The 14,433-nt window shown below is 42.9% G+C and overlaps 1 protein-coding gene across 1 annotated transcript in view; it reads left to right on the top strand.

Annotated features, from left to right (window-relative positions):
- Window positions 1-14,433, top strand: part of ABCC1 (ATP binding cassette subfamily C member 1 (ABCC1 blood group)) — a 303,768-nt gene that overhangs the window by 86,194 nt on the left and 203,141 nt on the right. The window contains 1 exon segment of the mRNA XM_068244766.1: window positions 5,145-5,270. Within this exon segment, the coding sequence (XP_068100867.1) occupies window positions 5,145-5,270 (126 nt within the window).

Raw genomic sequence — 14,433 nt, 5'->3', positions numbered from 1 at the left:
CAGTATCAAGTGTGTTCGACTTTACCCAGGATGAAGGCTTAACCACTATACCACCACCAACACTACATGCTGAAACTTCTTGGAGCAGACTTACTTCCTCCCTCCAAAAGACACACATACATACCCATAAAATCATTTAACAGCAACTGCATGCACAGTCTTTGTGGTACACAGTCTGTGTGGCACAATTGGTTAGTACATTTGGCTGTTAACTGCAGTTGGTGGTCCAAGCCCACCCAGGCATGGCCTTGCCTTTTGTGTTCAACAGTTGTCTGAAGAGAACCCCAGATAGCCAGGTAGATTTCTCTCTCTCTCTCTCTCTCTCTCTCTCTCTCTCTCTCTCTCTCTCTCTCTCTCTCTCTCTCTCTCTCTCTCTCTCTCTCTCTCTCTCTCTCAGGGATGGTCACCGCTCTCCGCGGAATTGTATTTTCCACAATTTTAGGCGGAAATTGGTCATTCCATTCTGTTTGGTCGAAACGGAATTACTTTTTCAATCCGGCGGAATTCCGAAATTGCCTGTGAAATTCTGCCGGTATCCGTTGATGGTTTTAAGCTGAAAATTCACTTCAATGGCATCAAGTCCTAGAGAGAGATCATTTTTCTCTTGGGTATATCACAATGGTACATGCTAGGCTGGCTTCAGCATGTAGTGTTGTTGGTGGTATAGTGGTTAAACCCTTATGTTGCCAAAAAGGGAATTTAGGATTCCACCTCATTGGATGCTCCGATACAGGCAAATCTATTAAAGCCTTAGTAGAATGTTGGATGAGACACCATATTAAGTACATTTACAATCTTTATAAAGGAACAAGCATTAAACCCTTTTGTCATCAAATGGAGGAATGTACAAAATCACCTCATTTGTGGCTTAAATGCAGGGAAGTAGATCAAGTACAATTGTGTAAATAATGTGCAACATGTAGAGATAGTATTTAAAGAGAACCCAGTGAGGAATTTTTAAATCTTAATAGGACCCCGAGGCATGTCATGTGCACAATGACATGCCTATGTGTCCTTCTATCGCCGCTGCTAGTCGTCCCCCCTCCCATGGATCTGCTATTCCCCCCCCCCCCCCCGAAAATATCACCAGGCTAGTGACAATCTGCTTGTTGCTAGCCGTTCTGTTTACCTGAGGCTTGTCAATCGGCCTCCTTCGCATTGCCGCCTACATTACAGGCTCTCCCCGCCTTTGCTAGCTTCCTCCAATCGGAAGCCGTGCCGCAGCCTGGTTTGCGGCTTGACTTCCGATTGTAGGAAGCTAGTAGAGTAGGGGAGAGCCTGTAGTGGAGGCGGCAATGCGAAGGAGGCTAATTGACAAGCTTCAGGTAAACCGAATGGCTAACAACAAGCAGATTTTCGCTAGCCTGGCGATATTTTCGGGGGGACTAGCAGCGGTGATTTGTGCACATGACATGCCTTTGGGTCCTATTAAGATTTAAAAATTCTGCCTCTGGTTCTCTTTAAAGAAAACCTGAGATGTCGGCATAAAAAGTTTTGATACTTACCTGGGGCTTCCTCCAGCCCCATGAGCACAGATGCGTCCCATGCCTCCTCCCAAGTGCCTTTGTTCACCCGTAATCACTCCTAGTAATCTGGATCAGTCACGCCAGTCTGCTCTTCTGCGTATGGAAAATTCTAGTAAAGTTCTTTTGGTCTATACTGGAAAAACAATTACAACTATCCTGAGTCCCCTTCATTGTTAATACACATTGAATAACCATATTTTTCGGACAATAAGAAGCTCCGGACCATAAGACGCACCTAGTTTTAGAGGACAAAATCCAGCAAAAAATATACTAAACCTGGCGCTTCCTTGGTGCAGGGGCATCTTATGGAGCTTCTCCCAGATACAGCAGTCTCCCCCACACAATCAATAAAGGGAGATGGTTACTACTTGAAGCTAATCTAAGGTCACACACTTTATAGATAAAGGGCAGAAGATCAATCAAATTCACCAGTTAAAACCTGTACACGGTATATTGAAATGAAGGAATAGATGGAAGGATGGCAGTGCTTGCAATAATTTATTCTGTGCACATTAAATGGGTTCTTTCGCGAATGAGGAAAAAAATTAAGTGATTTATGCATAAACTATTAAACATCCTTTTAAAATAGCGTACCTTTTTTTTTTTTCTTTTTTTTTTTTTATGAATGGTTTCATCAATACAACATGTAATGTAAACAGTGACGGATTGGGAGGCTAATCCATTTATTAGGGGTGGGTTGTTTTTTTTTAGCTTTCATTTCACAACCATAACTCCTGCCTACCTAGTTTTCAGTGGTATAATCCACTGCTGGCAGGAATCTCCGTTAGCCAGTCCATGGTTAAGGGTCACAGCAGCGAGAGGTGAGAGGAATGCGAGTCCTCTGCAGATGTCCAGGAGCGCCTGGTGTAGGAAGAGAGCCAGCCTGGGCTTAAGGGTCACAGCAGTGAGAGGTGTCCATTCGGCTGCTCTTCACCCCATGACTATAGCCCCCACACCGGCATTGCGTTCCACAACATGCACTGCAGATCAGCCTCTCGCACGTGCCTTGATGAGGGCTGAGATGGCTATTCTGAAAGTCCCATTGTGCACAGCTCATAGCTCTTCTTCACACTACAGTACATACATCTTTTGTCAGAATGCTGGGCAAATCGCGCTGCTGCCGATGGTCTCCGGGACCATGGCAGTGTCATTGGGTCAATCACTGCACTAACTGCTACTGAGTGAGTGCAGTGATTGGCCCAATGACGCTGCCACAGTCCCGCCTCTGAGACCATTGGCAGCAGCGTGATTGGCCCAGCGCTCTGCCAAAAGTGTTTGAAGTGGCCGTGGGGAAGAAGAGCTGTGAGACGGTTGCAGAGGACTTGCAGCACAGCCATCTCCGCGCTCGTATGTTAACAAACTGGTGGCTGTGACTGGCTGGACTTGAAAAATTGCAGGCTAGCACTGTCGGAATAATTGGAGAAGGGGGCCCTTAGCACTCTAGGCGCCGGTCCAAATTGTAGCATTCGGACTATAATACGCACTGACTTTACCCCCCACTTTTGTGCATCTTATGGTCTGAAAAATATAGTTGATTCATAAAAATATTCAAATATACAAGGTCTCTTTGGAAATGAGAGGTTGTCATAGTTCACATAGCTCTGGAATGGTTAGTTGAAAATTCTTTATTGGGAATCCAGTATAATACATCTGAGTACCAAAAAGAAACGTCTCTGCCTTGATGGGTGTTGCCCCAGTCATTGTAAGGTATGTGTGATTTGCAAGCCTGGAGTGTGGCGAAAAGAATAGAAGCCATCATGGTCCAGCTAAAGAAAAGCATCTTCAAACAATGTCAACGCTATGATTCACAAATGCGATAGAAAAAATTATGATGAAATGCTTAAAGGAATACTTAAGCCAAAAACAAAAAATATTTACTCACCCGGGGCATCCCTCAGTCCCCTGAAGCTGGATGGTGCCCTCGCAGCCCCGCTCCGATCGTCCTGTCCCCGCCGGCGGCTACTTCCGGGTTCGGCGACAGCCGCCGACAGGCTGGGAACGCCGCTGATTCTCCGCGTTCCCAGAAGTAGCCGCCGGCGGTACAGGACGATCGGAGTGGGGCTGCGAGGGCACCATCCAGCTTCAGGGGGCTGAGGGATGCCCCGGGTGAGTAAATATCATTTTTTGTTTTTGGCTTAAGTATTCCTTTAAGTTTAGTCTCTGCATTCCGCTAAACATGATGCTTTTCATTCATGTTAAAAAAAGTTTGTGTCATCTGCCCAAAGAATATGCTGGCTTATCGATGTGGTGTACAGGAAACTGTAGGTAGACATCTTTTCTGAATAGCAGCTTTCTCCTTCCGGCCTGGCCATGTACCCCATTGTTGTTGAGCGTTCTCATAATGGGCTCATGAACAATATTTGCCAGTGCAAGACAGGTCTTTGGTTTCTTATGCTAGGTACACGCTATGAGATTTTCTGGCAGATTTACTGTGAGATATTGATTATTTCTAACTTTTCTGATCCGAGTTGAGATCGATTTCCGAGCATTTTCTGATCGTTTTCTTTTAATTTTAATAGGAAATGGATCGGAAAATGCTTGGAAATCGGTCTTAAATCAGATCGGACATGTTGGAAATAATCGATCTGACAGTAAATCTGCCAGGAAATCTTAGTGTGTATCTAGCATTAGGTTTTATCCTGGAGTTCTTTCAGATCTCCCAAAATTTTTCATGCCTTGGTTTAGGTGTGATCTGTGTTTGACACTCCTGGAATGGGTAATTCTAGTGTTGAATCACTTCCATTTGTGCATGGTCTGCTTGACAGTGGACTGGTGGAAGCACAACTATTTACAAATAGGTTTGTAATATTCTCCAGCCTAGTGAGCAGCAAAGGAAGTCCTCAGAAATGTACATGCACTCCCATATTCTTTGAAAAACTGACATATGGTTGTCATTGGGCTTGATTCACTAAGACAAATAGCATGCCTTATCAGAGATAACTCGCCTTATCAGAGTAGCATAGCAAGCGCTACAAACTTATGGCAATGACGAGAGCTCCACTCGTCCTGCCCTGAGCCCCTTCGTATCGCTCGCTATGCTACTCTGATAAGGCGTGTTAACTTTGATAAGGCATGCTATTTGTCTTAGGTACTCAAGCCCATTGTATCAATGAGAACCTTTGCTCCACAAAACTTACTTGTATTCCTTTCTAAAGATGTTGTGTGGTTTTTTTTTTTGTTTTTTTTTTTTTTTTTTTTGTTTTTTTTTGTTTACTGAAATGGTGTAGTTGAAGAATAAAATAGCACATGCGGGTCAGCTAAGGTTTTTTTTTTTTTTTTATATATATATATATAAAGGTTTGCGGCTCCAGATGTTACTGGTTGCTTAGTAGGTGGTGTCTTGTTCTGCACCATAAACCAGTAATTTTAAGCTTGTAGCATACAAATAACTGTATTTTATTTGTAAAATGTATAGATAGATTTTATAAATGCAAGGAGCGCTTTTCACCTCTTTATGGCCCCATACAAAGAAAATATAATCTGTCGTCTCTGTGGAATGAAATTCATTGTTTGTCTCATCTGTGTCATATTACACAGCATTTTCCCTGAATGGTTTGAAGTACTGAAATACAGTCCTGACTCACCCTTCAATGTGTTCTTGTTTCCCCCTCTCTGCAGGATGCCAGTATAGACGTGTTCCGGGATGTCACATTCTACACATACTTTCTGCTGGTCTTAGTAGAGCTCATATTGTCTGCATTCCCTGACCAACCTCCTCTCTTCTCTGAAAGAGTCAATGACCCCGTAAGTGATGTAATTTGTTACGCTCACTGTAATTCTTTAACTGACATCCTGTACATTTTTATGTGTTACAGGTGTAATGCGTAAAATTTTAGGCATTACACCCGTAACGCGTAAAAATGTACTTGTTGATGTCTGCAATAGCTTCCTGCACCAGCAGGGATGCGTAAAAACATACGCATGGCGGCAAGGCCGACTCCCAGTCGGCTAAAACAAAACTAGCTGATAGCGGGGGACCAGAGGAGCCATGAGTGACTGCGAGGGCACAGGATGGCTGCAGGGCGCTGGTAGATGCCCCAGGTAAGTAAAACTTTTTTTTTTTTTTTAAATCTTAGCCGTAAATCCTCGGCTATAAGTTGGGAAATTTTAGGTCTGACTCACTAAGGAAAAACAAAGGGGTCACCTTATATGTGAGCCAGAGCAAAATTCCTCAACTTATAGCCGGGTGCTGGGGCACCTCTCTTTCATAGTAGTGCTCCTGCTGCTGATCCCCAGAGTGAACGCAGTGGAGCACATATACATTAAATAGTCAATCACTGGGCACCATATCCTCCCACCAGGAAACTCTCTATTGCATGCTCAAAGGCATGAGGAAGAGGAAAAGAGATCTGAGCCCAGTGGTGGACTAGGTAACACACTCTACACACACACAAACACACACACACTTTTTTTTTTTTTTAATGACCTGTTGTTGAATACTAGTTTAATTTTTTTTTTTTATTATATATCTTAAAGTGTGCCTGTACATGGGGGGCTGACCAAATGGGTAGTCACCATGGAATATGGTTTCTTCAGAGGCTTCCACAATCATTTTCCACCAGGCTGTTCTAGTGCTAATCCCTCAGCAAAACTGACAACGAGGGGGGAGGGAGGGGGGGACTGGAGGGAAGTGGTGATGTTTTTCAAACTACACATCAATTTGTATGTATCTGTACTTGTACCACTGGTTGTCCTGATGGTATGATACAGTGATGGCATGCGTGCCCAAGGCGGCACACAGAGCAGTCTCTGTGGGCACGCGTGCCGTGTCCGCTACCATCACTAATCCCACAACCCCCGCCGCCGAGAACTCCGCATGCCATCTCATTCGCGAACGAGCTGGCTTTAAGAGCCGATTCTCTTCAGCAAATGAGAGGAGCCGATGCCTGCCGAGGGAAGAGCCAAAGCTGGTCAGACGTCAGCATGTCCTGTCAGCGCGGGACTTTCGGCTGGCTACAGGAAGGTAATTGTGGAGCTGCGCGCCGCCGCCAGGAGAGGAGACTTCTGTCAGGTGAGTAAATTCTTTTTTTGCAGGTATTTTCCCACATTGCGTTATTTTCTGCTGACTTGTTGCCCACATTGCGTTATTTTCTGCTGACTTGTTGCCCACATTGCGTTATTTTCTGGTGAAATGCTGCCCACGTTGCGTTTATTTTTCGGTGTCTGGGGTAACTGTTGCTGCATTTATTATTTAATGCTCATAGTTGGCTATATTTGCTGCTTTGGGGTTACGGTATACTAATAGCATCACGCAGTTTCTGCACACCCATGATGCAAATCCTCGTTTCACCACATCATGGCGGAAAAACTGCTTTCTTATGCCTCGCTGTTACATCATTACGTTAGCTCCACCCATACAATGTCATGGCCATGCCCATTGTTTGGCGCGCACAACCCCCCCCCCCCCTTTCCCCATTAGCACTCAGTAATCAATACGTCGATTTTGGGTTGCAGTTTGGGCACTCTGCCTCTGAAAAGTTCGCCAAAACTGGTATAGTATGTTGAACTGCTCATGTATCTAAGTTCCCTAGTATTGTATGCTTTTGTACAGCGCAACTGAAGAATAAAACGAACACGAAAGCAAAACACAGCTGATATCCATTCTTTCCCCTAACCATTCAATTTGCTCTCTCCTCACAGGAAGTGAGAGAAGCTCTCTAATGGTGACAAAGAAAACCGTAGAAATCCCTTAAAATTTCTAAACTTTTTCCACAGTATTAAAATGTAAATTAAGAAGTGTGGTTTAAGAAATATAGGCATATTTGATCTACTGTAATTATTCCACCATAATCTTACTACAACTTCTCAAGATCCGTACCATCAAATGTCCATCTTTATTAATAACTTATATCATATAAAACACCTCTGCCTCCTTGACACACTAATAAATCATGTGTCTTCATTTCTGTGTAGTTTCTCTTAGTGTATCCCAGAAGGACGTTAAGGTTCATTGGACTGTCCAGTCAATAACACTAGTGGTTTCTGGAGTGGAATTACGGTACTCCTTTTATTTTAGTTAATTTGTTATACCTTAAAAAGGAACATAATTTAAAAAAATGGCCAATTAGTGAAATATCTAGTGGTATAAAGCTAGCCATACACTATCTAACTGCACTGCCGACCTGCTAGTGATCGACTATATGTTTGAGATTGCACTCAGGATTGGCAAAAAAAAGCCATCCACGATCATGTAATGTCAGTCGCGGTGCGGTAGGCAACCTCAGTTTTTGCCCCATCGGATGTTTTTGTCCAATCAAATGTCCAATTGAGCAAAAAATATTGTGTAGTGTATGGCAAATCAGTTTGTAGCATGATGCTGTGCTCCATACTCGGTTAATTCAGTCTGGTTGCCGGTGCACAATGCCTTTAGTAGCTTACTGCTTCTACTCCAATATTAGTAGTCAGAGACTAGGCACTCCAAAGGCCTAAATTTGCATTTATGGAGTACATGCACGCTATATGTTTTGGGGTCCAATTGTGTGCAATTACACTGATAAACACAAGTCTAAATGTATGAAGTAGTACTTTTACTTTTGATACTGGAGTACTGCTTTGGCAATTGACCATGGTCGAATTCACTAGCTTATGAAACATTATACTAGCAATAGACCTCCTCCTGTATTTGTAACAAGTCTTCCTTATGGTTCTTGTGGTAATCAAATTGGAGGTTTTGGACCAGCATTGGGGAAGCTATGGCAGGCGTGCCCGAGGTGGCCTGCTGAACAATCTCTGTGGGTACGTGTGCTGTTGCCACCGCTGATGTCCTGCAGACACCCCGGAGGCTACAGACCTGGCAGAGGAACAGTCATGCATGGTGCTGCCGTGCACTGATAAGGAACTGATCAGTCTGGAGGACCCCTTCCTCTGCGAGTCGACAGGCCAGGTGGTCCCCCGCAGCGAGTCAGTTTCGTTTTTGCTGACTAGCTAGTCGATGGCCACTGCGTGCGCATCCTTGATCATGCTCCCGTCGCCGGGATCGTCCTGCGTACGTGCAGTACGAGATCGTACTGAGCAAGTGAGGACGCTTGGTTTGTCTTGGCGTAATACAGGGGGGTCCAAATGTATATGTACCAAATAAAATTCAAACATAGATGGCACTGCCGTGTGGCTTTAAAGTAAAGAAAAAAAAATAGCAGGTGGTCTAAAGGCTGCAATTTTTGCTTCCCCCCCCCCCCCACATGATGTGCAATTTTTTCTGTAGTTTATTGCCTTCGTTTGTTCCCACAGTTTGCAATTGTGGAAGATGGATTAGGGAACCTCGTTTGAATCTTTTGTTGCTGTGGATCCCCCGATCCATCTTCCCAGGAGCATGTAGCTTAAGGGTTAATTTTAGCAGCTCATGTCTCACGTTACTGTGTTTTGTTTTTTTTTTTGCAGCTTGTGCACGTGTTCACCTGTGAATTGTAGCTTCAAATACTTGATCCCCTTTCGTACGAGTACAAAAAAGGCAAGACTGTGTTTGGTTACCGATCTCAAGACTACTTTCTAAAGCAGAAACTTGTCCTCATTATGAAAGGGGATGAGTTGTAAGAAAGGAATGTGTGTGTGGGTGGGAAGCAGGGCATTTCCCTAAGAATTATACAAGACATGGAGCTGATTTCTATTTTTGTATTGTGATTACATAGTTATTTTTGCACCTGATGTAACCATTGTACATTGATTATGCTTTTATTACTCTTTTACTATTATGACATTTCATTTGCAGTGGCATTTGAGAGATACCCGCCTAAAAAACACTTCTAAAAGATTGTTTCCTTCCCCATACCAGAAATATCTAATTTGTATAAATCATGATTCCAGAACCTTACATTTCAGTTATAACTTTGTCATTCTAAATGTAATTTTGCTGCCTTAAAGTGACACTAAAGTAAAAAAAGTATGATATAATGAATTGTATGTATAGTACAGATTATTAATAGAATATTAGTAGCAAAGAAAAAGCGTCTCATATTATTGTCAGTTAAGTATCTGTTTTTCTAGAACATTGCATCATTCTCTAATATTTGCGGTTTCCAAATTACACGTTGTATTTGAAATGAGGAAACCGAGCAGAGTTAATGATCCTTTGTACTTCCTGGCAGAAAAACCTTAAACAAGCAAGCGGTGAAAGACAGGTTGAGAGAAGTGCTTGAGAAAATAGCATTGCTCTCTGACTAAATTAAGCTGAGTACACACGTACGATAACGATCGTTCGAAAACGAAACGATAACGACAATCGGACCGATAATCGTGCGTTCCAAATTTTCCAACGATCGTTTTTTGGGACGATAACAACCGTTATCGTTCAATCCGACCGATCCAACCCGGCGGATTTTTTCTAAAGATAATCGTTCAATCGTTGCAGTGTGTACAAAGATCGTCCGATAATGATTATCTGTGGAGTAGTACGCATGTTCTTATTGCCTGTCATAACGTCACTTCCGTTTGCGCACGCATTTTTTTATCGTTCGTCGTTCAGTACTTTATACTTATATCGTTCATGTGTGTACACAATCGTTCATTAAGAACGATCTTTTCGGTCTAATTTGAATATCGTGTAAACGTCACGAATCGTTCGTAACGAACGATCTTTATCGGACGTGTATACGAACCTTTAGTCAGAGCTCAGAGAAGTGTGACATACAGGAAGCATGCTGTGCACAAGAGCCAGAAGGTGGCTGAGAGAGGAGGACCGACAGCGTTGGACTGTGTTCCGAGGTGAGTCCAGCACTGCCGCTGCTACGGGGACACGCGGCGGCACTTGAGTTTGAAGCCGATTCTTCAAACTTCCCCACGTGAAAGTGTCATCACGACGGGATCGGGCTGTTCGTATCGGTGTCCTATTTGTAAGTCGGGGACTATCTGTATATAGAATTGAGTATAGTACTGTAATAGCTAGGCCTATTTTTAACATTTAGTCTCAAAGAACCGGAAACCATTATCCAGCATTATCCAACCCCCCTTGGTGCTAGATCAGTGCTTTTCAACCCATGGTACAGGTACCATCAATGGTACTTTAACTCTGGCCAGGTGGTACGCTCTGGGGAGATGAAAGGAAGTGTCTGTGGGCTGCAGGGAGATCAAAGGGAAAAGTGATTTAGGGCTGGTCCAGCGCCTGGTGTTTTCAGGTTTGTTTATGTATAACAATGTGAAGCACTGGGCTAGCTGATAAAAGCACAATTACAGAGCAATTAGAGGGTGGGCAAGCTGGTAAATATACACAGCATGATGCAGAGCTTGCCTGGAGGGTCCATAGGAAAAAAATCAGTCTGGTCTCTCCCCATTGTTATGACTGCATGTGTGGATATGATGTTAAACAGGTTGAAAAGTTTTTTGACAGTCCCTAGACTCCAGGAGGGCTGCTTTCTGACTTGTTTGACACTGGCAGGGACAGGAGTCCTATTACAGGCAAGTAGCCTGTCTGATGTGGGACTGCAATACAGATAAGCTCTCTGCTCCATCTCGGGCTATTCTCAGTCTCTCTCCACTCTCTGGGCTAGTGCATGGCAAAATCGCAATAGCAATCACTAGCAATTTGGGAATGCAATTTTGTGAAGTGATTTTCAGAGCGATTTTTTTTTTTTTTTTTTTTTTTATTTATTTATTTATTTTTATTTTTTTATGAATCGCTCCAAAAAATGCTACATGCAGCGTGTTTGCGATATTGAAAAAATCACAACGCTGCTGTGAGAACACCGTCATAGAGTAACATTAGCCAAGAACTTTTCAAATCACTGGCGATTTGAAAAACGCTCAGAAGCACTCTTGGTGTGCACCAGCCCTCCCTCATTCAGATCTTACATACAGAGCCGGGACCAGGTCCAGCACCCAAGGCTGAGACACCAAAGTGCGCCCCTCCATCCCTCCCACCCCAGCCATCACACACTGATTTCTAATAGACAAAGAGGCACCCCAGGGCCCCCAACACCTTAATCTCTAGTTATCTGGCTTGCGGTCATTGCCATGTAACCCCTTTTCTTTTTCTCTGCTTCAAACACAATAGGGGAATAATAGCTGAGTGAGTTGTGCGCCCCCTCCTACACTGCGCCCTGAGGCTGAAGCCTCTCTTGCCTCTGCCTCGGCCCTGCTTACATATGCAGTGCTAGGAGTGGAGCGACTGCTCTGCACAGCAAGCAACAAGATTAGAAGCGCTCTGCCTCTGCCCTGTGTGCTGCTTGGAACATTATGCTGGGGGCAGGCAGCTCTATTTAGATATTCCTTGAATGGGGAACTTCTTAAGGTAGCCATACATCAGAAGATTATGGGCAGATTGGCCAAAGAGAAATGTATCTCTAATCGAATCTGATTAGAGAGAGATCTGCACCCAGAAGTGTGTGTGTGGGGGGGCGGGGGGGGGGGGGGGAAGCCATTGTAGCTTTACTGCCATTTGGATCCACATACTTGTGCGAGAAGGCATTTTCTTCATTGACATGTATAAAAACTAAAGAAAGGAACTGTCTTCAGATGTATTCTGACTTGATTCTATCAGTAATCACTGGCACAAATGTAATATTGGTTAACACTGTATGTATCCTTAATTATTGGCCAGCCCTGCATAATATGTTGGCGCTTTAAAAATACAATAAATAATAATTAATAATAGTACATACTTAATCCTTTTTTTTTTTTCTTTACTTATTGAGTTATTGACATCTTACAGAATCACTGGTGGTACTTGAAAATTTTCATGCAATAAGTGGTACAATTTCTGAAAAGGTTGAAAAGCCCTGCTAGATAACTGAAACTCTATTGTAGCTGCCTACTCCAAGGCAGGCTACCGAAATGTGTTTTCTTCTTCCATGGTTCACCGTTCTAAAGAAAATGTACTGTTATAAATCACCTTTTCCCAGGGTCGTCTCCAGGACAGCACCCATATGAGATAAATTCCCTCCAGATACTATTGGACAGGAGAAGGTTAAAAATTAGCATACCCTGCAGCAGTATATATATATATATATATATATATATATATATATATATATATATATATATATATATATATATATATATATATATATATATATATATATATATATATATATATATATATAATATCCCTAACTTGAACTCACATTCAGTTTAATTCCTGTCCACGGAAGGAGGAGGATCGATCAGGAGAGTCCATGTCAGATGGCAGGCTCTGGGCGGCTGTTCCCCCTGTGTATACCCCAGCCAGTCGGGATTGATGTGGGGAGAGGACGCCAGCTACTTCCTAGAGTGGCTCCTCACAGACTGTGAGATAACTTGACTCTCCACACAGCAAGCGTTATTAGAGATAGAACGTTTTCAGGCTTCTGCAATGTATAAGTTATTTATTCAGGAAACAGATATACAGATACAGTTCGTCATGTCTTAGCCAAGCAGATTATTGCCTTGCGTTACAGCTGCGTGATTACCTTCCTGTTGAAGATAATCAGGTCATCTTCTTAGGTCTATCCTATGTTACATCTAGACTACCTATGTACAGCATACACTATGTCAGATTACATAAATGAAAGAAAATAATTAGGTTCCAGTCAGTAGAAGCCAGTAGATGGAGAGCGTGAAAGTAGGAATCAGAATGCGCTCCGTTGGCCCCTCCGGCCCTTTAATACGGACTAGGAAAGAGTTAAATGTGACCTCATCTTAGCCCTCCCCCAGACCCGGCGATTGGCTTCGACCCCTCGTGGTGTCATAATACACACCTCCTCGATTAATATTCAATGCCACTTTTCACTTACTTACAAGAATGTGGTATTTTGTAAATATGGCCTATGTTGATTGTTCCCGTAGTCCATTTGTCTGGGGAAGTGTAGGCCTGTGGCCTTCCTTCAGGATCATGTTCTCAGTATCTGCTTGTATCATCTGCTTCAAGCAGACACTGAGATGCTTCTGCCTGCATCACAAGAAACTCTATTTTAAAGGTATATTCTGCGAACAAGCCTTTTACCTAAACCTCCGTTCAAATAACTGAGGCCTACTTAAATTATAACATGTACCTCTTGATTTGGCTCTCTTATCTACTGGCTTCTTATGAAATAGGTTCTTTTAACCATTTCCGGATCTTTGCTATGCGTATCTATGACCCTGTATACTTCACTTGCAGATCAAAGGCGTAGATATACGTATTGTTTACTTAACTCCGATGTTCACAATCCCTGCATCGTTTCCATTCACCGGGCTGTTTCAATCCCCTCCTTCCTTGACTGGGGTAGGGGAAACAGCTGTTCCCAAACTCGATCACCGTGCCTGTAATGAATAAAAGCTGTCAGTGAGACGTTGACATTTATTCATAAAACCGAAAGTACACCGATACATTTACTATTTCCTGTCTTATAGGGAACTAAGTGTAGAGCCATCTTGTGGCCAAACATTAAAAACACTCAAATACACTATTATACACTATTAAATAAAAAAAATTAAATACATTTTTTTTGTTTTTTAACCCTTTTCACCCCTACCCCCATAGTTAACAAAATAAAACTTTTATAACTTTGGGGACTTTAATATGTATGTCATGATATGGGGCAGTGGTGGGCCTATCCCATCCATGCAGACAAAGCAAACAAAGGAAGGACTGTAGCATCAACAGTCAAACAACAATTTTATTTATACTCCACAGTAAAAATAGGCAACGCGTTTCACGGGCTCAATCCCGCTTCATCAGGCCAATCAAAAAGGAGCATACAGCTTAACAGCATCAAAACCACACGTAGCGCCTCATTATGTCACATTTCAGTTCGGGTATCCTTTAAGGAAAACTAGTTGAAGTACATGGAGGCTGCCATATTTATTTCCTTTTAAGCAATAAGGGCACTTTTCCACTACAGCGTTTGCTGAATCGCAAATCGCTAGTGATTTTATAATCGCTACGTTTGCTAAATAACATAGGAATCACGGTAGGTAATTTCCACTACCGCGATTAGTTTTTTACTAAATCGCGATCGTG

This window comes from Hyperolius riggenbachi, chromosome 7 (assembly GCF_040937935.1).
Source record: "Hyperolius riggenbachi isolate aHypRig1 chromosome 7, aHypRig1.pri, whole genome shotgun sequence".
Taxonomy (NCBI): Eukaryota; Metazoa; Chordata; class Amphibia; order Anura; family Hyperoliidae; genus Hyperolius; species Hyperolius riggenbachi.
Note: the sequence above shows the minus strand (reverse complement) of the source record. Positions and strands in the feature narration are given on the sequence as shown.